Source organism: Camarhynchus parvulus, chromosome 14 (genome assembly GCF_901933205.1).
Source record: "Camarhynchus parvulus chromosome 14, STF_HiC, whole genome shotgun sequence".
Classification (NCBI taxonomy): domain Eukaryota; kingdom Metazoa; phylum Chordata; class Aves; order Passeriformes; family Thraupidae; genus Camarhynchus; species Camarhynchus parvulus.
Genome location: NC_044584.1, coordinates 12636950 through 12662071, shown reverse-complemented (window position 1 = coordinate 12662071; position 25122 = coordinate 12636950). Strand labels below are relative to the sequence as shown.

At 36.2% G+C, this 25122-nt stretch overlaps 1 protein-coding gene across 1 annotated transcript in view; it reads right to left on the bottom strand.

Annotated features, from left to right (window-relative positions):
- Positions 1–25122, bottom strand: part of SNX29 (sorting nexin 29) — a 96802-nt gene that overhangs the window by 34870 nt on the left and 36810 nt on the right. The window contains exons 16-19 of the mRNA XM_030957918.1: positions 21078–21194; positions 20218–20273; positions 19195–19276; positions 7623–7763 (exon numbers count right to left, since the gene is read on the bottom strand). Of these exons, the coding sequence (XP_030813778.1) occupies positions 7623–7763; positions 19195–19276; positions 20218–20273; positions 21078–21194 (396 nt within the window). The remainder of the gene's footprint in view (positions 1–7622; positions 7764–19194; positions 19277–20217; positions 20274–21077; positions 21195–25122) is intronic.

The following is a 25122-nucleotide window of genomic DNA, read 5'->3' as shown; positions in this document are numbered from 1 at the left end:
GCAAGAATAAAAACATCTCTTGACAGGCAAAGTTTTGTTTTGTAGACCCTAAATAGTCTGCATCCCTTCTTCCTAAACTTCAACAGCAATTAGCAGGAAATTTTTCTAACTTGAAAAGAAAATGACTCAATTCACTATTTCATTGAAATGGTGCCCTTGAGCACCAAATGAACAGATTAATTCAGTGAGACATTCTGATGGAGATGGAGAAGCACAAGCTGGAGAACTGTTTACCTTTTAAATTAAAGCCCTGAAAATGAAATGTGCTGCTCTGCACTCTGCTGAATTTAACCTTCATGCAGAGTTTCAGGTAACCCAGACATTTCATGCCACACAATGGCAAGCATTTACTATAAACTATTTGTCATATAAAAGCCAGCCATTTCCTGCTGACTTATTTCTCTTCTCTTGGATACTGATATGACAAAAAAATGGAAATGAAGAAGAACTGAATGCTCTTTTCTAAGTGCTGTATACATAAAATATCAACTGCAGTCTTATGCAGTAGAAAACCCAGAGGATCTGGATTCAAAATCTGAAATACTCTGTATTCCCCCTCAGTGTGCAGGTGACAGTGTTAGGAAACAGGTGGGCTGTGACTAGAAATCTTACTGACTATGCCAAGAGTCACATAATTTTTATTTCTATTTGTATGGTACCACAACTAAGTTACATATTTGAAAACCAGATTGTATTCATTTAGTCCCGATTGCTATTTTAAAGCTTCTTTGAGAATTGAACTTTTCAGCTACAAAGCAACACAGTGAACTTACACAAAAGAAAAGTTTCTTTTGTGGCTTTAGAATGGCACAAAAACTGTGGTATATTATAGAATTATCACATACAACCATATATGAGATTATTTGAGTTCCTTTCCTGGTTTGAACACAATACAAATGGGTCCATTTCTCTCCTTTTACCCACACTATACCACAAGGACATCTGTCAAATATATATTAGCTACAGTTTTTTCCTATAACCCACAAGGCAAAAGACTGCATGAAAATAAGTCAATACACTAGTTAAGCCCACTAAGAGGGTTGAAAATTAAAATCTACTTACTTTGAAAGTCAAGGATAATACAGAATTTAAGCTTCTGTATTACATCATAGCTAAGTAGCATTAGTGAAAGCAATATTTAACTTCAAATTTTTAACATATAACTTGAGGATTTATATTTTCAAGGCTTTTCTCCTTTAATAAATGTATCCCAATTCTGAAACATCAGAGAGTCATCATTTTCTACCAATTCTACTAGAAGACATTGGATATTAAAGCTTAGTACCAAGAAACATTATTTAGTCCCCTGCCCCACGTGCATTAACAACAAGTTTTGCTTACTTCTCAGCTCCCCCTGCCAGTCTGACTTTGACAAACTAATCTGATGAAAGATGGTTTCTGTGAGCTCCTAAATCTCATAGAGGACAAAAGCAGATATATCTGTACTTCTGATTCAATGCAAGCCAAACACATACTTAAATTTTAGGATGCCCTGAATTGTTTTGCTGAATTTGGACAGAAAACAGCCAAATCTCAAATGAAATTACTTCCTCCTCTAAGGTTCTTCCTGCACCATCCTATTTCAAACATTCCATATGTCTTCTGTTGTTGTTTATGTACTAGTTAAACAGGAATTGTTATACTTCCCATTTTCAAATACATATTTTATGTGGGAGGGGTGTGTGTGTTTCTTAAAAAACCTTGTTCCTATCATGCTGCTTCCCTTTCCAAAGGGACTTTAGTTCCTCCATCATCTGGTCTAAAAGCAGCTTTAAGGGCATGCTGTCTGTGAATAGACAGGTCCTGCTCACCAAGAATGGCAATCAGATTTTACAGGAGAGAAATGGATGACAGGGGTAACACAGCAATGACACCATGTGAAACCTTAACAGCAAAAATGCTAACACTCAAACTCTAATTTGAATGGCTTCAAATTTCTTTTTATATATATAAACTTCATATTTATATATTTCTTCATATATATATATACACAGACACAGAGCCAGACAACTCTACTTGACAAACTTCCTTAAAAATCAATAAACACTGTAAGCACAAGAGCAAGCTCTATTGTTTTCTTTTACTTGCAATAAAATCTTTATCTTCTCTGCTTTTTAATCCTAAAATAGTTATCCTGCAGCCTATCTTAAACTCTTCACTATCTTCAGCAAGAGGCAAACAGACCAAACACTGATAAAAGGCAGCTTTGCTGTTGGGAACAAAAGAAAAGGAATCCATCTGCACTCTGTGAGCAAAGGCAAGTTTCCACTGGCATAAATGGGAGAAAGAGCTCCTGGGAGCAGAACTACTTGCAGAATCACAACATACACTCCTGAAGCCAACTTCCTATGGATCCCAAATGGGGTCTGATGCTGTCATATGCATGCTCATGTATGTGTATATACCAATAGAATCTTTTTTAATACATGCACATGATATTTTTGAACTTTTTAAAATAGGGACATAATACAAATTAATCTACAATTGAGGTTAGCTACTGATAGGTGAAAAGTACATATTCATTTTATTGAACTAACATTTGAAACACTTAAGAGTTCTGTATTGTTCCCTCAATGCAACTGAGAAGTCACAGCAAAGTCACTCTTCTGATCTCAGCAAAGTGCTGTGTATCCTTTCCATGTGAGGTATGCAGTATTTTAAAGGAAACCAGAGGAGATCATGCAGTCAAGTCAGCACTCAGGGCAAAGCTACCTGATTCAATTTCTCCTCACTTAGACAATCAGTGAATTCAGGTCTTCAGTGGAACTAAAGAACCATTTCTATTTTGATATGCCCTCTACTGGGACAACACTCTTGCAAGAGGATTCTTAATTAGATCTTTACTCAATTACTATAATCTGCCCAATGTAGAAGCAGCAACTGGGATTTTAAGGCTGCTGCAATATTTAAAAAATTAGACTATTCAGTCCAGTAAATACTAATGTATTAATATTTAATGATTATTTTGAGACACACCAACTACAACATCAGCAAAGGTTCAGAATCCAAATGTAAGCCAAATGTTATCTTAAATGAAAAAAAATTGTATTTGTATGCAAAAACCTACAGGGAACCCTTTCCAATCAAGTGCTGATTGTACAGAGCTCCTCCTCACAAGCTCCCCAGAAGTGGGCACACTGCAGTGCTGCCCCAAGGAACCCAGCCTGTCCTGGGCACTCCTGCCAGGAAAGAAGCAGTGACAAACAGTGAGAAAGGACAGATGAGTTCAAAAGATCCAAAGTACCTGAAGGCTTAATAAAAGGAAAAAACTCTCTCTCATGCAAGAAAAATCAGTTTGAAATTACAAATCTTGGTATATACAGCTACATAGAAAATACTCAGCAAATCACAAACCAGGCTGATACATGCAGAACATGTTTTAAAATTACAAAACCTGAACAGTTCAAATGTTAACAATACAGCTGAAATTTGTAAGTTTTAAAGAAATTGATCTGCATGTTAAAAAATAATTAAAATATACGCTGAGTATATGACATTTCTCTTATACATGCAACACAAGGGAACAAATGTATTTCTTGTTTTACTCAAACAAGGCAATGAATTGAAAAAAGAACTCTTATTCATGTCAGGATACTCCTAGAAATGTTGACAACTATTTGCTACCAGCACTGAAAGATCTTTAGTTGAAGATACCCAGCATGAGGACTAGTATATATGAAAATTAATACATGGACTCTTGCCAGCATTATTATTTTCCTTCAGTAAATATCTAACTTGATTCAAAGCAACATTTATAAAAGAAATTATTCTCTTCCCTGCTTTATTTTAGTTCAAACTTTAGTTCAAAATAAAATCAAATGTTAAACTAATATGCTGAATATGAGGTTACCAAGCTGAAAGGCAAATACACACTCTTCTTTGTAATTGCAAAAAGGTTACTTGTCCAAAGCAGTATTCTTTCCTCTTTTCAGCTGTTTTTCAACTAATTGGTTTTCTGTTATTAAATGTAGGTTTCCTCAAGCATTAAAGCTAGTTTTTAATATTACATACATAATTTGTTGAAATACCATGAACATGAACTTTTAAGATAAATTGTCCCAACTGAAGGAAAACAAATGAAAGGCAAAAATACATTACAAACATAATGATCAAGATTTATATTATTATTAATAATGAGTTATAATTGTTAAATACTTTCAAATTCCACTGCTAGTTGATGAAGATATATAATATTTGATTTTCCAATTTTTATAATACTCATTCAGCTGAAATTCTGCTTTCTTTTTGCATTTTCCCAAAGTCAAACTCTGCAACTTCGCATTTGAATCTGACCTCCCTGCCTTCTACTGCAGTAAAGAGGGAAAATATGCATGAAAATTAATACTTCCCTGTATTTTATTCTACATTACTCTCTTCTAGTAAAGTTCCCTCCTCTGAGCTCCAATATTTTGCATAGCAAAGCACTGGACACTATTGTGCCAGTCTGTGGGAGTGATTCCAGGTCATTCTGCAGAATATGGTGTCCTCTTGTGGTCCTGGAGGTTCCTAAATCTGGGGCATGTAACTGAACATGAAATTCAGTGCTGGTTTCATTTACAGCAAGACCTTTGGATGCCTCTGACATCTACAATAAACACATCACTTTCATTAACCCCACACTACAGAGTGCACTGAAGGGATGCAGTGAATAAACTCATCCAGGTACTGACCTGAAGGACATAAAAGCATCAATGCCATTTTCCAAAAGCTGTAAAATGATCATTTTTAGCCATTTAGACATGGAGGACTGGTTTTTACCAATATGTTATTTGGGCATCTAATAACACTGAGAAGTTGTAATGGATATGAAAACCATAGACTGATGTAAGAGATAATTTTGTTAGTAGAATTGAACTACTGAAGCTCTTCTTTAGGCATTGATTAACAATTGTATTGATTAATCTAGAAATGGAAAGACAGCTCCAATTCTATCAAAACCAGCAAAAGTAATATCAGAGAGAAAAAGTATCTATTGAAATCTAACTGCTTATTTAAAGGTAAATGTGCTTTGGTAGCCACTACATTTAAAAAGCAGCATTGAAAAAAATAGTATTGGCAATATTCCTTCTAATGTTTACTACCAAACACTTCCACGTGTAACATCCTGCACAAATCCTCATCCTAAACTGAAAGTTCTGCAGAATTGCAAGACAGACATTCCTTTTGTCATCTTATTGCAGGGGTTCCATACTGCTGTCTCCTTATCACAAAAGTTCCACACCTTCTTGGTGTTTCTCATGGGCAGTTCCTCAGAGCACTGACTCTTTCTTCTTCACAAAGCAGCCAACTGACTCCAGTTACCTTTTCACCCAGCCACCCCACTCTTTTCTAGCACTCTTCTTCTCATTGCTTACAGCTGTGGCCTGTTAAAGTCAGGCCTGTTCCTAACCTTTGATAACTGGCCCAGCTGCAACTCCTTAGGGGTGAGATCACTTTCTACACTGTCTTTATTTTCTTATATTCTATCCCCATACACATTCCCATATGAATTAATTAATTTTACACTAAATTTTTAAACCTTCCTTTTAAACCTTCACAGGGCCATCTCAGAGCCTTTAACCCATCTCAGTCAGTCAGCACAGTTATTTTCCAAATGGTACAAACTCCAAAGGGGAACACATTCTGTGACACATAGAAAATAGCCCCACTTAAAGGGCAAAAATCTGCCTGCACAATGTGCTATGCAAAAAAACTCCAATGTGACAGACTGAGCCTTGCATAGCTGAGGTGACAATGTCACCCTGTGACTTGCCAGATCACAACCACAGCACTGCCCCACGTCTCATCACAGAAGACTTTCAGGAGTGGAAGGGATGGCACCCACTTCTTACTGTGAAGAAAAAGCCTTTTCTCTGAGATCTGATAAGTGGTTGTGGGTTTATGCAAGATTAAGGTAGAATTTTGGCTCAAAGCTAAAGCACCGTAAGAATAAGCAATGCAAATTTTTTAATGAGTTGCTCAACTGATAATTTTGTATGCATCAACTGTGCAACTGAAGTTGTAACTCAATTAGTATTTAAAGTAATTAAAGATGAAAGAGTATCCAAAAAAACTTAAAAGGCGTCTTTTGTAATTTACTGAAGTGGCTGATACTCCATCACTTCAAAAAAGGGAGAATTAGTTACGTAACAAAGAAGAAAATGCCTGGTTTCCATTACAAACCCATCCAGTAAAAACTAAATGAAAAATGCATGATCTTCTAATAGATAAAAAAAAAGCAGGAAAGCTCTCATAAGTACTTCCATTTCCTCAGTCAGCAGGCAATGAACCACATTAACTGGACCTTATGCCAAGCAAACAGACACAAAAATGGATTTTATTGATAAATTTTATATATATCTGTATCACCACTACCCATCCCAGATTATGTGCATCACTGCCATGTCACATGTGCCAAACTTACCTACGCACTTCTACAAAATACCTGGGAAATCACTGGAAGTCAAAGTTACTATCTTTAAACATTCATAATCCACATTCACTGACATCTGAATGCTAGTAAGGAATTTCTAACTTTTTTCTATTTCTTTTTGAAAATTCATATTACTTCATACAAATTAGCAAGGATTGTCTGTGTTAGAAAAACAAAGGACAATTGTGGCATTTTAATAATATATGCATCACTTTGGTGTTAAACCAAACACAATGTCATGAAGAGCTGAGTTTTGCAGTCATTATGTCAGTTGTCTTTTGATGGATGACTACATGGATCGCTATGGTTGGAGCTTCTAGAATATTTAATATAAGAATTCAGTGATACAAAGGCAAAAAAATAGTAAACAGAGAAAGTCGTATGTAAAAGCTAAAAAATTTGATTAATCTTAAAAACCCTAATTTAAGAACCCAGCAGTTTAGTAAAGCTGCTTCAGTCATAAACACAATTTCAATCTCCAATATATTGGAGATTTTACCTGTGATAGCTAAGTAAAACTTTTAGATAATTCCTACGTTGCAAAGGAAAATTACTTCAATTACTTGTCAATCCTTATGGGACTTGTATTGTACATTGCAAAGTGTATTTACACTCTTGATCAGTCGAAAGTTTTGATGATTAAAGATTTTAATTACACGGTACTACATATTTACTACATATATACTACAATATTTACTGTTTCATTTCAAAATCCCTGTATTACAGGAGAACACAAATTCCCATTTTAAAATGGCAGGGCTAAAACACAAAGACAGATTACAGAAATTAAGTACCTAATTGTCTTTAAAAAGCTGGTTTAAGTGTTGGCGAAGAGTGCAGGAATTCAAGGAATTTAGATTAATACTTTTGAAATTTAGAGAAACCTTTGATTAATTACTCACCAGTGTTAATTGCTGGCATTTTTTTGGAGAGAAATGGAGGAGACTGGACTTTGCATACAGGGCTGTCTAGGGGAGCTTTTGAGGGCTTGTGCATTTGTATACTACACCAATATTTCATTCAATAAAACTTCTCATTAAGTGGAAAAACCAATGCATTACCTACATCAGCGAATCTCCAGCTGACAGGGGGAAAGTCTATAAAAATAGCAGCTACCAGCAGGAGTGAAAATATTCAAGTCACCTCATTTTTTGTGTATGGATAAGAGAGGTTTTCACCAAACTTTTACTGACACTATGAGTGCAAGTACCTTGTTTCCAATGGCCTTTTTTGGTGGGAAGTTAAAAGTCCTCACTTGCTGGTACTTATTCTGTAATTTCTGATGCAAGCTTCTGAACTCTGCGTACCTTCGATAGACATTCCACTCATCATCCTTTATCCTGATATAAACCTGCAAAACACAGACAGGGAAAGGAATAATGTAAAGACAAGCAGGGCTGGTGTGTGTCCTTCACTGCCCAAAACCTCCTGGCTCAGCACCTTCATGTGAGGCACCACAAGCCCCAGGACACCACGGCCCCAGATCCACATCTGACTGCATTTGCTGTTGTACATGTCATTAACCTCATTCTCTCCCTTCTCCCTTTTCCTCCTCTTTCTCTCTTTTTCTCTTATTTTAATCAAGACAAACACAGCTTGCTCATTTTAACATGACTCTGGGGCAACCATGGCAGCACTTCTTGTTACCATGGTTTCCAGCATATTCTACTACCCAGTGACCAAAGGGAAAAAATCATTTAATACCACTATGAAATTGATTTCTATGTCCTCAACACAGTTTTTCAACTTTGTAAATTAGCTTTGTAGCATCAGAATTGCAAAACCTAATTTTATCCAAAGTATGAAACTTAATTTACTTCCTAACAAAATTACATCAAAAACTAAACTAGAAATTTTATTGTTTGGAAAATAAACACAGTTCATTCTTTCTGCTTGTATAGGACATTAAGTATAATTTAACACAGCTGTAGTTTTTGTGATTCTGTTTTTGTTTGCTGCTCATTATTTCATGAGCCTATTACCAATTACATGCTAAATATTCGCTTTCTCTAGGAAAATGTCATGCAGAAGTGAAATATACTTACAGAGAACTGAGATTTCACTCTTTCCTAGGGAATGGCACAGTTTAAAAGAATGCTGAAACAGCACAAGTCAGAAACTCTAAACCAAGCATCAGAACTTAAGATCCAGAGTGACCTTTCCCTCTGTTCCTTCAATGCAATCTGTAGTTTATTCATTCATGCGTGTGTGTGTATGTTAATAATCTCAATATTTTACACCAGGAATTAAACTGGAACAGTACTGGTGATGCTGCCTTGCAGCTCCAAAATCCCCCAGTAATTTAGTAGTAAACTGTAAGGCAAATATCAGGCAAACACTTATGTAAAAAAGCAACACCAACCACGGTCACACAGAGTGGGCAGTAACAACTGAATTTTTGTGGAAACTAGATAAAAATAAATTTTGGATTTTGATGTGGCCAATTTCAACACTGAATCACAGCTTTTCCTGGTGACTGAAGCACGGTCCTTCTCTCTGAGATATTGCAAGTCCTTTAGAGAAAAAATTCAATTTTTTTAAGGACTGGTGGTATTTCAGAGATTAAGTGAATGTCTTCTCCCACAAACACTGCCCATGCTTTGGTCTTTCTAAAGTTGTCTCTTCAGACACATAGTTTCTCAAAGTTATAGGAGGCTTCTTTTCAACAAAATACAATGTATTATGCAGATATCATGCAAATTTTGTCAAATTAGAATATTTCAGTGGAGAAAACACTAATATATTTTCTACAGGAAGACTATCATTCCAAAAAAGGAATGCTATAATTGCAAAACTAGCACACCTAAATTTAAAAGATTCAGAGTATTGTGATTTACAAAACCATACGTAAACAAAAATTCAACTAGTTTTGGTAACAAGAATTCAGATACTGTAATGATAGAACCACAAGAGCAAGCCTGTAAAAAGTATTCAGAATTCTTTTTCACTTTGAAAACAAAGCCAGGATAATTAAACACCTACAGGACTATCTGTTTTAACAACTGAGTACATCTTTGAAGGTAAATGAAGGAATATAGGAAATGCAACTATTTAGCATAATTCTAATCAAATTAATTTAATGTAGTAAAAAAGAATATTAAAATCTTTATTCACCCAGCTCTAAGGCCTCTCCCTGTCTATTCTCACTTCAATCTGTATATTGTTTGGAATTCTGTATACATTCCAAAATTCATGTTTCAATTTCCCTGTGGGGGGCAGGGATGACCAAAAAAAGTTAAATTATTTTAAACTAAGTTATTTAATATGGAAATCCTAATTCAACTAAGCACTTATCTTTCCACATGTGATTTGGTGAATCATGCAGTTTAACATTACCTGCTAAGCTGTAACCCATGGTTAACTAACTAAGGAGTCCTGTACACTGTAATTGAAATTTTTCAGGACTGCAAAAACAGATTGATTTCTTATATAAAACTATTGAAAATTTCTTACTGTTCTTCTATGTACATAGATATTGATTTCATTTAGACAGCAAGAAACAGAAATGCAACATTTGGAGCCCTGTGCCATATTGAATTTATTGACAATCAACTAATACACTGTGAAAGGTATATTAAAGCTCATGATGCAGCACACATTTAAACTTTTAATATTCTAATAGTATTCTCTGAGGGGAATACTATTCCCAAGCCATGGGATTGCTACACACTTCATGCACATTCAGTTGGGAAATCAAACTAAGTAAATACTAAATATAGAACTATTTGGATAAACTTATCCTAGTCTAGTCACTGAAGGCATATAGTTATCCTAGGGCCATGTTTTAGAAAGTTGAAATGACTACTTTCAGGTTTATTCTCAGATCAATTTGAAAGTTTAAAAGTTTAATAATAAATAATTTAATTTTCTTTCTGATTCCCCTGTTTTCCTGATATCATCCAATTCCTAACCTACTTAAATAATTTTCAGGGTAATGAAAATGTACAGACTAAATCAAAATCACTGCTAGAATATTTACTTGTAGACAAAAGATTTCACTTTAATACTATCTTGAATATAAAAAAAAATCAAGTGGTTTCTGTTTGTTAGTTAAGAGCACTTTCTGCTTGGGTCTCCTGTGTAAAGATTGATTGGTAACCTTTCTGTAGCTATGAGCTATGGCAGCTCTAAGAAAAATTTCAGTTAATAAGTACGTTTAATGAATTAGTCTGTTATTTTCTCATCACAAACATGTCTGAAGTCAGAGATTGGAGAGCAATAGCAATAACAGTAGTAATTTAATAGTGTTTATCAGTCTACTACCTGCTCACATAATATTACTGAAAAGCCAAAAATCTTCAGAGAATCAATGTGAAAGCACAAGTTTAATGACTGCATACTTAAATGAAAAATCCTGCTCCCATAGTACTGGGTTTAAAGCCAGAAGTTTCTTAACAGGTTAAGCATCTTTAAGCAGTTCTGAGTCAAAAATGCTGTTAGCAAGTCCTGGTAACAGCCTGGTACCAACTGACACAGCTCATCACCTCTTATATATAAAAGCCTGAGGAAAACAAAGGACAAAAGTCAAAATTCTAACTTGCTCCAGCTCCAGTGTACACGGACCAAATGCTGTAATCAACACTCATCCTTCTGATCTGCAGAAGTCCCGTGTGGGTGCTTCTCTTTTCTGATGCAAAATATAGTTTGGTATGTTGAGGATTCACTTTTTTCTTTCTCTAGTACAGCTGGCAGCAAGAGATACTGACTGAGATATTACAGAACCTTCTCCTGTTGCAAAGATATCCATGCTGTAGAATTCCAGATTAAACACCAGGAAGAATATACCCTACACAAAGTTACTCCTGAATCTTGCCTGCAAATGTGGCTCCCATTTCCTGGTAGGATGGACTGAATACATAATGAAAAATGAATTCTAAGACAGAGAACTCTATTGATGGGAGCTCCACAAATACAAAAGTGCTGAAGTCAAAGTCCTTGTGAGTCCTTGTCCCATTCCAAAGGGAATGGAATAATGCTAAGGGAAGGTGATCAGTGAAAACTCTACTAAACTACATATAAAAATGGCACAAGATACAAGAGAACTCAGGACATTTCAGCAGCAGAACACTTCAAAGGACACAGACAATACTGAGAATGTCTGTAAAGAATCAATCCTAGGCTGGACAAGGTCATAGTTTTGAGCATGGAAAAAAATGACGGAGAGCATAAGGACTGCAAAAGGAAGCTACACTAAGGAAGCTCCTGTGACATTTACCAGCTAAGTAAGCATTAAAAGAGGGGGGGGAAGGATGATAGAAAAACTATTACTTCTGTATTACTGTAATTCTACTGTATCAATGTATTTCTGACGTCCCTTCCCTCACAAGATCCTCTTGTTTGTTACATACTTTCAAATCAATGCCCAAGTAAAAAGGAAAATAAGCAACTGGTTTGGTAGGGACAACCCAATCAGCATGAACACAAAACCACAACATGCTAACTGGCACCATTATTTTTTGATGTTAACTCAGCTAATCTTGATTGGTGAATGTTTCCCTTACATTTGCTTGTAAATAACACTACACATCTTGGAGTATCATTAGTCCATAGTTTTACACTTTGGATAATAAAGTTGTTTTTAATTCTTAAAACTCTGGTTCAACTTTAATGCACATCTCAATTATTCAGGAGCATGAAGAGAGATTTTGATCAAAGTTTACCATTTAATCAATAATTGTTCACAGGGAATTGAAATTATCTTTTTTTCCTGTTAGAAAAGCACACTATGAAATGGGAGTAATGTATTTCAATCTACTTAAGTTCTATCAAAATTATGTATTTCTGCATTCAAAGCATATAGAAGTAAAAAGTATTCATGAAAAAAGTAAGAACCAGTTTCAATTCACTTCAGGACAATGGCATTCTGTTAAGAATACAAATTCAAGCTCAATTTTCCAAAGTTACCTCCGAAGTGTGAGAAATGAATACAAATGCAAGTTATATTTTGAGACAGCTGCAGGCCTACATTTATGGTTAAGTTCCCCCTTTGAAAATGATCCAATTTAAGAATTTTCTGCATAATGAAAAACAAATGGAACAAAGAAACTTTTCAGCTGTGATAGGAGCAGCTTTTTGTGTGCCATAGAGACATAAGAGGAATTAGAGTGAATAAGCTTTTATTTCAGTATGTGCAAGTGGATAAAATGATCAAAGACTACAAATATTCAATATAATTTATGTTAAATCTTCAACTTTCTCTTATTCAGGTCATAAAAATGAACAATATAGTGTCAAATATATGACACAACACACATCAAAGCATGGACCTTAAAAACAGCCAATATTGTTCCACTAAAGAGAAAAATGTCACACATTTTAGGCTTATGCACTCAATTACAGACATGCAGAGTAATGATCACTGCTCCTGCAGTCACAGTCCTGCTTTATTCACCACAGCAGCACTGAAGCGACTGGCCACTAGAGAACAAAGGCAACACTGCCTCCACTTTTGCTACATGGAATCAGTATTTTCTGTCTTTTTATATACAAATCAAATCAGCACCAAAAAAAAAAAAAAGTCACTCAACAGATAATAAGCTCATTTTGACAGTGAAATATGACTTATAATTACCCAAGATAATTAACGTCTTTTCACAAACATGCACTTTGAACCACACAGTCATTGCAATGCATGACAACCACTGCAGGGAAAGAAGTTTCTGCAGAAGAGAAAATAGGTAAAATGACACTAGTGCTGCCTTTTTCTCCAAATAGAATATTGTGGGTGCTCAGGCAAGGGAAAGGAGGCTATCTCATCAATCCGTTTCTAAAATACACAACAGCACTAGTATTTATTTTAGATATTTATTGAATATAAATTACTTGCTGCTTTCTGAAGTAGTTACAAAATAATCTGAAAATGGAAATTCTACTTTTACTTTCCTAGGATTTTTTGCATCCAGCACTTCAATAAACAAATCAATGTAGTAAGATGTAATTCTGTTTCCTTTAGAAAAATAAATGATTACACAAGTCTCCAAGGACTGATCTCATCTTTCTATACTCCCTCCATATACCCAGTTATTTAAAAGTTTTTTTCTGCTTTATGCTTCTTTGATGCATCCTTGGGTCCCACTGCAGAAAAAGTGGGATATTCAACCTTTTTGGCTCACACACTCTCAAATCACTCTGAGATGCCATGAGCAACATCTTTCTTTCAAATTCTCCCAATCATTCCAGTTCATTTTCTTCTCTACTTGCCCTGAGCTGCACTGAAATGGAATATGATTAGAAGACTATTTATTTCTCCTTTTTGCCTGCTTAGCTCTGCAGCTGCTGAAGTCATCCAATTCATCATGTATCAGGAAAATAAAATGCAACTTTGGGTTGAATTTTTTGGGTTTAGTTTGTTGCTTACCTTTCAACTCTTAATTGCCAGTCCATTGCCTTCCATCTTCAGCCTTCGAGGAAATACCCAGGCTGTTCTGCCTTGTGATTAAATTCAAGGTCAACAGGCCCAGCTGGCACATCCTGGACTGTGCTTTCCCTGTTTCATCTCTCACTCAAAGTACTTTCTGGGCACTGTCCTCCTCAAACACTTTTGGGTATCAGATACTGTTCTTCTCCATCTCTTTGATGTTGTGTTTCTGTGAAAATCCTTCCCTCTGAGGCTGCTGGAGAGGCTGAGAGGCTGGAGAGTGTCCAGAGCAGGGAACGGAGCTGGGGAAGGGGAGGAGCACAACTCCAGTGGGGAGCAGCTGGGGGGGCTCACCTGGAGCAAAGGAGGCTCAGGGGGAACCTCCCCACTCTGCACAACTCCCTGACAGGACCAGGAGCAGGGTGGGGTCAGGCTCTGCCCCCAGGGAACAGGGACAGGACAAGGGGAAGCAGCTTCAGGCTGTGCCAGGGGAGGTTTCCATGGAATGATGGGGAAACTTCTCCATGGAAATGCTGTCCAGCACAGGCTGCCCCACCAGCAGGGGAGTCACCACACCTGCAGGGATTTAAAATCCATGGGGAGGTGGCTTCTGGGGACATGGGTTAGAGGTGGCCTTGGCAGTGCTGGAGAACAGATGGACTCAATGATCTTAGAGGTGTTTTCCAACCTAAATAATGCTGTGATAAAAGCCCTTTCATAGGAAAGTGCACTGCTCTTCCTTCACAGAGGAAGTGCAGAGAAAAGTAACAGGTTTTAAAACATCATTTAGAGTAAAATCAAAAGAAATATTATAAGCAAATATGTCAGGCAATACTAAACAGCAAGACTGAAGATAGTCAAAGGAATAAAAAAATTGTAAGAAATGTTTATTGATTGTAGTCTTAGGGTGTCCTATTCATATGCAAATAGTAACAGTCTTGTCTGATTAGCATATTAATCTTTGAACTTATTTGGTTTATAATGTAAAGTGTTCACTGCTCTGCAAACAAGGCAGATTTGCAAGAAGCCATTTAAATATTGATATCACTTTAGGAATCATAAAATCTCAGTTTCATTATCTTAAGTGTCAGGCATTGATAATTACAGCAACAAAAGGCATGACTAATGGCATTTGCTGTACACTTCACAGGAAAGTGGAATCCACATGTATACAGAAAACAAGATACTCCACAGTTGAGAAACAGGACAAAATAATATTACTGCAATAATCAACTTGCTTTACACACTAAAGAAACAGCATCTAACTATCACCATCTAGAGGTAAAATGAAAATGCTTTTTTTTTTTTAATTCTGATCTGGATTCTGTCTGTATGCCCATGAATATAATAGACAAGAAATTATTTTCTAATGGTGAGTAATGTCTGCCACACAAAAGAGATGGGCATCAAACTGCAGAGATCACATATAGCAGTCATCAGAAAGCAACCTAGAGAAACTAAATTGTTTCTATCTAACAGAGAAAACAGGTTGCTTGGAAGAGAAGACTTTTGTCACCATGACCCTGGCTTTAAAAAGTCACCTAATATTTAAATTGTCTGTTTAAAGCCCAGACTGGGCTTCCTTAAGTGTGACTTCATACAAAACAAATTAATTTCTCCATATATGGCTGTGTCCTGTAATGTTTATAACTAATCAGTCTGCCACTCAGTAACAGCCATCAGAAACTCTGCAAGAGAATGAACCTCTGAACCTGCTTTTGGATAACTGCCTGATGTTCTTGCTGAAGATATGGTTATGAGTGTCTAGTCTGAGCTCCTGTCACAGCCTGGATAACTTCATCCACTGAAGTCCAAACAATCCTTATGATTTGTTGATTGGTAATAGAGACATCAATTGGTCATCTAATTATTTTTTTACCCAGGTGCAAAATTAATTGTATTAGTAATCTGTCAGTGCTAATGAATGGCAAGACAGGAGTCAAGAATTAAACCTGAAGCAAAACAAACTTGAGCAAGTAGAAATAGAGAGGATGTGCTCTGAAAACACTTAGAATGAGCTTGCCATGCAGAGAAGATAAGCATTAGTTAGAAGCAAAGATATTTTGTCATCATATCTAATATATTTCCATTTTAGGACTAAATTAGTCATTATTAGCATAACATTCCAAAGGCAACTCATGTTTAATTAAAATCACCTCCAAGCTTTTTGCACCCTGCTCTTACAGCAAGGCACACTGATCTCAACAGTTCAGAAAATTCCTTAGAGAATTATGAAATGTATTTTATCCAGAACACTTAAATATAAACACAAGGTATAGTGGTATTTATCATTCCAAAGTATCACTATCTAGGGACTTCCTTAGAAAAAAGTCACATATTTGTGTTTGCATTGATTTTTCTTCAATTTAATTAGCTCAGTTATTTTCTAGACCCACAAAAACTTCCACATATTATACATCGTGGAGAAGACCACTGTCATGCACTTGTTCTGAAATTGCAAGGCAATAGTTTCAATAGATGCTCCAATTTGCATTTTGAAACAGTTAAAAATGTCTCCATTTCCTTCATGATTTGAAAGATTGCCATTGTACTCCCCTCTCAGTTGCATTTCTTGCAGGCTGAGAATTTCTAATATGCTCTGCCAGTGAAAAATCTTTTTTTTTTTTCACCCATATTATTTGGAGTTGATATACTTCTTTGGAGAGGAGTAGAACTGCACACAGATAAACCAGACATTATACACAGCATAACAGCATTTCCTATTTGTCTATCCCTTTCCTAATCATTTGTAACAACTTGGTTTTTAGACCTCTTTAAATCCTTTTTAAAATTATGTCAGATTAGCTACTTTAAACTATGTGGTACGCAAGCCAGAAGCTATTTATCAGTCACTTTTCAGCTATTTCACCTTTGAATTCCTGATCCACTGCATGTGGAGATTTATGCTTTATTTATTCAAGAAGATCTGCTACTGGCATTTCATTTAAAACAGACAATCTGCTATTCTCCACAAGGAAAAATCCAAAATGAGAATAACCCATAACAACTCCATGGTGAACAGATTATAAAATATGCATTTTTCTGTTACTATTTTATATTCTGAGAAAACAAGTGAAAAAATATTTTAATTGAACTCAATAACTACACTGAAGTGCACATCCAATTCTAAATAGCTTTTCCCTTAAAATTTATACACCCTCTAATTGTTCCAACATCCACAGTTGAATGATACAGATCCCCAGCTCTGTTAATTTTTAAGACAGTAACAGATAGTGCTAAACTGGGGCACTGAATTATCTGCTGCTCACAACTGTCCCCTTGAACTCAGCCATTCGAATTAAGCATAAAATTCAGCCACGTTTCCAGCGCTTGTTTTGAAATCCTCAAGATTCATAACCAGTTAATTCTGCCAGTTAAACATTACTGCAAGAGTGCGGTGCAACTCTACAAATACAGAGGTCTGATTGAAATTTCCACATCTAATAGGATTAATTATAAAATGCTGCTTGCTTTCAGAGTCCACAGTTTTATTTCTGAGCTTGTCCAGAATCCTTAATCCTCAGCAGAAATTAAAGAAACTATTTGATGGTTGAAACTATGTGACAAGTATGCTGGTGCTGGAAACTTTTCCTGCTATATTTACTGAAGAGAAACATCTGGATTTTTTTAAGGATGAAAAATGCACTGATTTTGAACATCCAAAACAGATGTTAACATGACACAAAAAGAAATGCTTTGAAATGCCCTTCAAAACAGCACTACAAATCCACATTAAATTTAAAAACATAAAATTAAATTTTAAAAAGCAAGCACAATAAGAAAACTCCTGCAGGAATCTATTCTTATCCTGTCCAGGTCAGGCCTTCTTGATATGCAAATTAACAGGTCATTAATTTATTTTCCTGGTTTAAGAAGCGCAAGAGCAAAACTGGCGTTGATTTTGAAGAGACACAGCAACCCATATTTATTTCTCCTAGTTCTTATATTCTTCAGAAGCTTTTTGAAGTCCATGAAAACAGATAACAGACACTGTGGAACTGATAATTTGATAATTTTCCAAACTACTTGAGATGCTCTGCAATTGTATCCACCCTCTTCTTGTATTCACCCACTTGTACAGTCACATCCAGTCAAAGTTCATGATAAATACTGAACTCTTTAGTAACTTAATTTGATACCGAGTTACAAGTAAAATTTAAAAAATCATTAAATTCTTCACACAATGGGTAAGGTTGGAAGGGACCACAGTGGACCATCTGGCCTACCCCCCCTGCTCACGCAGGATGAAAAACAACATAGAGCAACTTAGGAAAGAAACAGTAGAAACCAGAGCTCTTCTGGTGGACATGGAGCTGCAACATCATTAGAGTAACAGGTGGGGTGAGATCTCAGTGTTTTTAAGAATTTCTGTGTTGGCAGACTTGTGTCTGGGTTTGTCATCTGTAGCCAGTGACAGCAAAGTGGAGAAATATGTGAAAGCCAGAAAGACAAAAATATTACACTTGTCAACAAGTCGGGTTTTCACACACCTGTGCATCTCAACTTGATTGATTATTCAGTGCTTTTGAACAAATTACTAACTGTTCCCATCCTGGTGGCTTTTCTTTCCATTACCTCAAGTCTTATTTTTCATTGTCTTTTACTGGCCAAAGGGTGGGTGTTTTCCTGTATTTTTCAACTACCTGCCAACACTTCATAAATGATTCAAAATTCTACAAAAAAACATCATTCAGAGTGAGAGGAATGTTAACAAGCTTCAGCAATCTTGTTCAGAACTAAGTACATGTGGCTGAAACAAAAGTGGAGAAATTTTGCAGCTGCTAACAATCCACAAATAAAGAAATGTAAATAGCCTAGGACAGCACGTTAGAGTGTTTGAAGTTCACCCTGCCATCCTATCCTTGGAGGGGTCACTGGTCTGAAACCAAGAATCCAGCAATCAAGGAACAGTATAAAATTTCAATGCTTCAGCTACAAGTCAGGCTGGAGCACAAACCCCTAAATTCTGACCTGCCTGAGGCAGAACACAATGTGAACATGTTCAATAACACCCAGTGAAGAATTGTTTCATTATTCAAGATGTTTTCAAGTGAGCTGCTACAGTAAACCACATCTGTCTGTCTGTCAAGCAACATTTCTGGCCATTGTTATCCCCAAAACTGAAGTACAACATGTACATGCATACTGAAGAAGGCTTTACTGATTAATACTGAATTGTTACACTCCCTGACCAATGAAGCCATCTTATTAGCATGCTTTTAAAGTATTAAACTACTACAAGCCAACCCTCAAAATATGCCATTTGAATAATCAACACAATCCTATGGATGAATATATATGCACTTACTGCTGCTGCTCATTAGCTGATCTCTAATGAAATTATACACAGAGCTTTAAATTATTAAAATGTGCTACTTCAGTCAGAAACTTCTACACAAAATCCCTGTTCAACTGGCTCACTCACCTGGTAAACATGGAATGCATTGGCAGCTTTTCCACGCAGGAAGACTGAGGGAATCCAAACATTAATAAGAGCACGATTTGATCTGAGGAGGGGAGAGAAAAACTTCAAATAGGGAATCATATTTATGTATAAGAATTGCAAAGCAACTACATGCAGTGATTTAAATAAAGATCAAAGTAATCAATAAAGCAACTTAAAATTTCGAATGAAGTAACAGAAAAATTGGAGTTTTGCCTGAACTTTTTTATATGTTCTGAATCTAAAAACATTCCCTAAAATTAACCCAACTGAAACAATTCCTTCTGCAGGTTTTCTGTGGTTTGGGGTTTTTTTTTCACAGCATGCATTTGACAACATTTGATTATACACATGAAGCAAAAATTATTCGCTTCAACAAATTCAACATTTTCAGCCACAAACCTCAGGTAAAGTTAATTAAATAACAGAAGAGCAGTGCACAATTCTGCAGAAGCCATTTCCATCCACTCTTTGTCATCCATCTCTAAATTTCTATTATTCAAATACATCAGCTACATTTTCAACCCCTCATCCACAAAAGCAAGATTCATTAGTTTGACTACTAAAAGCAAAATTCCAAATCACAACACTCTCAAATGATCTGGGGTGGGTTCTTACTGGGGGTTTTGGGGTTTTTTAAGCATTGATTAGGAGCTATTCTGTAAAAGAGGAAGTCCATCACATGATGAATAGCAACCAGCACCCTTCAAACCCAGAGCACTAAAACCAGAAACTTCTTGGTGCTTTGGCAGAATACCAAGACCTAGGGCACTTAAAAAGCACTCCAAGTGAATCTTCCTAAATCTGAACTCCTTGAATTCAACATTATTAACTACACTGGGGCATGGACTATGCAGCTCTCCATTCTTTTTAACAATGAAGCACCACAGCTAAGAATGCAGTTATTAGAAATAATAGAGGAAAAGCAAATTATTGAATCTCTTTGCTTATTCTCCTTTCCCAGAGATGGTATGAAGAGAAAAATTTGTGAATTATGAAACTTACATTTCAAAATCTGATAAACTCTGATCTTCAGATGTTTGACTTAAATCTCCAGGGACCTTTATTTACAAAACAGAAATAATTTCCAAACAGTGGCTATTATGTTTTCAATTAAGAAAGCATAATATTATAAGGAAATTACAATTCAACATTCAATTCTATAAATGCCAATAAAAACTATTCCTGACAAGCAATAAAAGAAAAACAAAATCCTGCAAGAAGACTGTGAACATGTCACCCTTGTGAGTCCTTTATGTTAGAATTTGCTATAGTTTTGTAAAGAAACAAATTGGGGTTTGTAAAAGCATGTAATTTTGAAAGATCTAGAAATTGCAAGCAAGAGCACCATTATTAGGGCTTTAAGTGCAAAGGGTGCTAAAACAAAGTACTTTGTGTGTATAAGCCATTTATGGGAAAATATGAAGCACATAAAACCTACTGATCACTTTCTTTTACAACCAATATTCTACCAAGGGAAGGACACAAGAGCATTTTATTTCAGCTGTGCTCTTACAAAACATTATATAAGTACAAAAGTTCATAATGATGTAATGATGGACTAATACCTGTAGAATCACAGGAAGTTGTTAGAAAACCAGATTGCAAGAGCATTTAGAACAAAACAGAAGTATCTTTTTACCTTACTTTACGACTAGAATAAACATAAAAGGGTATCTTCTTTCCTTTAAAAGGAAAATGTGAAATATAAAGCATAATCTGGAATAGTTAAGAGGAAAGGAATTGTTCAAAGCCAATTCTTCACAGATCTGTTATTTCTTACAAGCTAATGGATATTTCACCATGAGAAGCCTGTTTGAGCTATTCCAGAGGGATATTCTGCAGTGCAATAAACAAATACTCACTGGCCCTCTCAGATCAATGAGCTCTTGTCTCATCTGGAACACCAGCGCTTCCTTGGCCATCAGAGCACGGTGCAGCCTCTCATTGAATTCAATCAGCTCCCCATGCATTTCAGCCACCTGAAAAGTAAAGCCAGGAGATAATTGTGATCTGAACTGGGAAAAAAAAAAATCCCACTATGTAATTTCTTACACGTATATCAATTTCTTTTTACTCTCCAAATACTGCTAATGTAGTAATCTGAACTGATCATTAAGAACAGACATTGCTATAATTTTGATTCATGCCTTGAAATGCAGTTTTGATATTGAATAGGACAAAATGCAACTTCATGTCAAATTTTATTCTTATCACTCTAAATCATATGACAACTGATTCTAATAAAACACCCATTGACTTCTGTTCAAGTCAGTTTAATTCAGTTTAATTCTTTGATGAATGCAGCACTCAACAGGCACAAACCAATCACAATGTTTTGAACAGGGAGTACGGCAAAATGCACAAACTGCATTAAACTTTGTCAATAATTCATAAGTGATATATTCTTCACCCTTAGTTGGAATTTTAATAGGAATGGACCTAGAAGTCAATCACTCCAGGCAAATCTGTGAGAGGTCAGAAGAGTCTAAATACCAGAGTCAGGCTGTGGCACAGGTTGTTCTCACAGGTAAACAGAGTGGCCTCTTTGGACACTGAGTGTGGCTGGGGCTGTGCTCTGCATTTTAAGTCAAGAGAGCAGCAAGTGATGCAGGATGTTGTGAGAGCGCCAGGGGCTGGGGCAGGGAGGGGGATGTAAAGTCCCAGCAGTCAGATGTGGGCACTGCTGGGCCCTCCCCAGTGGTTACACCTGTTCCATGGTCAAACCTGTTCCTGTTCCAGCACCTCTTGGAATGCCTCCTCCTCCTCCCCCACCCAGAGGTGGAGAACAGCAGGGTAACAGCATGAGAGCACAACTGAACAACATGAATTTCAATGCAGGCACCTCAACAATAGCACACAGACTTGAACTACTGCCAGATCTCTCAAGGGTTCATAGTTTCCCTCCTGGAAGCAGTTCATTACTATCTGTGAATTTCACTATTTCCTTTTCTTGAATTACTCTGCCTTCTCCCTCTTCCCCAGGGAAGTTCCTCAAAATAAAGTAGTTTAATTTAGTGCCTGCTTTTAATTTTGTGCTTTGTTCCACACAAACCTGCATCCTTCACAGAACCAAAGCAAAAAAAAAAAAGCCTCAATTTGACAAGCCAGAATCTGACATCATTGATTATAAATAAAAAATAATTTTCACAAGGTGAACTTCAAGCATTCGTTTCCAATTTCTTTTTATATTAGAGGGAGTCCTTCAAACCCAGTAATTCATCACTGAAACATATATGCAAAAAAGAGCTAAACTACATCAACAATATACTAGAGAAAACAATAATATAATACTATTAATTGTAGATAAATAAATTTCCATACTAGCTTAACCACTAATTCCAATTTCAAGTGGGTGGTGTAACATTTAAGAATACCAGGTTAATATTAATAGGTCACTGTTAATTCCACAGAGCCTGGGCTGTAAGGGAGAACTTCCTTGCATTTCAAGTTCAGAGATACAGCAATAACTAGTTGCAAATTCACAGAGAAAAGCTGCAATACTGCTGGTTATCAAAAGCAATATAAAAATTTACAAGTGGATCTCAGTAGTTTGCATATTTGAAAACATGTTTGGTTTTTCAGGGCCTGTCTATCAGAAGAACAAAATCCAGACTGATGTGTGATTATTTTGTCGCTCTGATTTGGATGTCCTTGAAATAACTTTCTACTTGTAGACTCAATTAACATGTAAATTCAACAACTCTCTCAAAACACTACAAGTAATGCAAAAATATGTAAGTATCCCTAGCAAAGTTAAATAATAAAAAGGAAATTTAACAGCAAATAAAACACCAAATCACTTGTTCTATATTATCAAAAGGACAATTCGCAGGTGTCACTTACTAGCAATTAACTGACTTCAATACTTTCCCTTGTCAAACAAAAATGCATTACCATCACAGCAAATCAAAAGAAGCAATGAATAACAATATTAATTTAAGTTCCTTTAATTTTTCCTGCATCAAAGTCTACTAAAACAACAAAGAGGTCTCCTTATAATTATATCCTTTCAGATACATTTTCACAGAGTCACATCTTCCTTACTCAATCCACATTGAAGCTTAAGCAATAAATTTCCCTGCTGGGACTTCAATCATCTTCACAGTTGTTTTTCTTCATAACAATATGCTCAAAGCAAAAAAATAAAGTACAAATAAGCTAAGTTTCCCTTGGACAGAGGATCATTTAGATTTGCTCCTTCCTATACGAGAAAACAGTTTAAAGAACCCAAACCCTTCTCAGGAAGGTGAAGTGAGGATAAAGCAAACACTTGAGGCTCCACACTAACTCAGCTCTTTAGAGTTGTCAAAAGAAAACCTAAGCGCCTGAGAGCACTGCAGTTACACTGCCCAGCATGGCCACAGCTCAGAGCAGCCTCCAGAGAAAGGACAAAGTATCACCTCATGCTTCACAGCAAAGGACCAAGCAGTTAACTATAAACAGGCTAAGAATGTTTCACTAAGCATCTAACAACACAATCTACCTTGGAAAGATATGCTTCAAAACCAATTAGCAGAAAATAAGCTGAAGCTTCCATCTCAAAATAAACTGGGAACTGTGCACATTTAATGATATTCTTAATCATGTTTGCAATAATTCCCAGTCTTGGTCAGTTGTGCCCAGTCCCAGAGCGTTTACTGAGACTGGCACTGCTTGCCATGCTCAGAGCCTTGGAGAAGGGTTGTCACAGGGGTTATGTCCTGTTTGGACTATGTAAGGATCCTGTTAGATACTAATAAGTGAAAGAGATTCAGCCCCCCTCTTCCCAATATCACTGGTAAAAAAGCTTTTCTGTGGTTACATCCAGAGCTGTGTCACCACTGCCACAAACTCAGAAGTGCCAGCACCAAACTCCAGAGCACACAGAACAAATGTGGAACAACTCAGGAGGCTTCCACAGCACAGGGAGGCTTTATCTGGGTTCTTTATTAAGATATTGTCCTGATAGGTACAGAACAGAGGAAAGGAGTCAGAAGAGCTCAACCAAAGGTAAGCATTAGGGAGAGAATTAGCTTCATGTTGTGATCTTATTGCAGGGGTTCTATGCTGTTGTCTCCTTATCACAAAAGTTCCATACCTTCTTGGTGTTTTCTCATGGGCAGTTCCTCAGAGCACTGATCTTCCTTCTTCACAAAGCAGCCAACTGACTCCAGTTCCCTTCTCACCCAGCCACCCCACTCTTCTATAGCACTCTTCTTCTCATTGCTTACAGCTGTGGCCTGTTAAAGTCAGGCCTGCTCCTAATCTTTGATAATTGGCCCAGCTGCAGCTCCTTAGGGGTGAGATCACTTTCTACATTGTCTTTATTTTCTTATATTCTATGTCCCTACAGTTCCACATGGTCCTATGAGAAAAGGATAACCAAGTATGCATGTTTTAGAAGAACTGTATGAAGCTCTTTGATCCATGACCTGCATTTTTAGTCATCTTCATGTTAATCAGTTAATGTGGGTATCCAATATCAGGGTATTTTGGGAAAGAGAAAGACAAAATTATTTTACTTCTTATAAAAATGTTCTTTTAATATTTAATAGCAGATATGGATATTAGACACTAAATTTCATTACTTTTTTTCTTAAAAATAATTTGTATTCAAATTTAGGATGAAACCCTAATCTATCTTTTTTTTTCTTTAATGAATTTTATATTAATCTTAAAAGTAAATCTTGCCTTAGGAACTTTTTCTAACATGGTCATATCAACAGATGTAGTAGCTTCTATCAGCCATTTCCTTACTGCAGTATTCAATAAGCAATAGAAAAATTAACATGGTTTGCAATCAGAAACCAGCATGAAAGCACAGAAAAAGCTACAGATTTCACTATGATCTTAAATAAAGCTCAACTGCCAACACAGCCATGCCTGTAAATATGTACTGTAACTTACACAAAACCTCAAATCTATTTT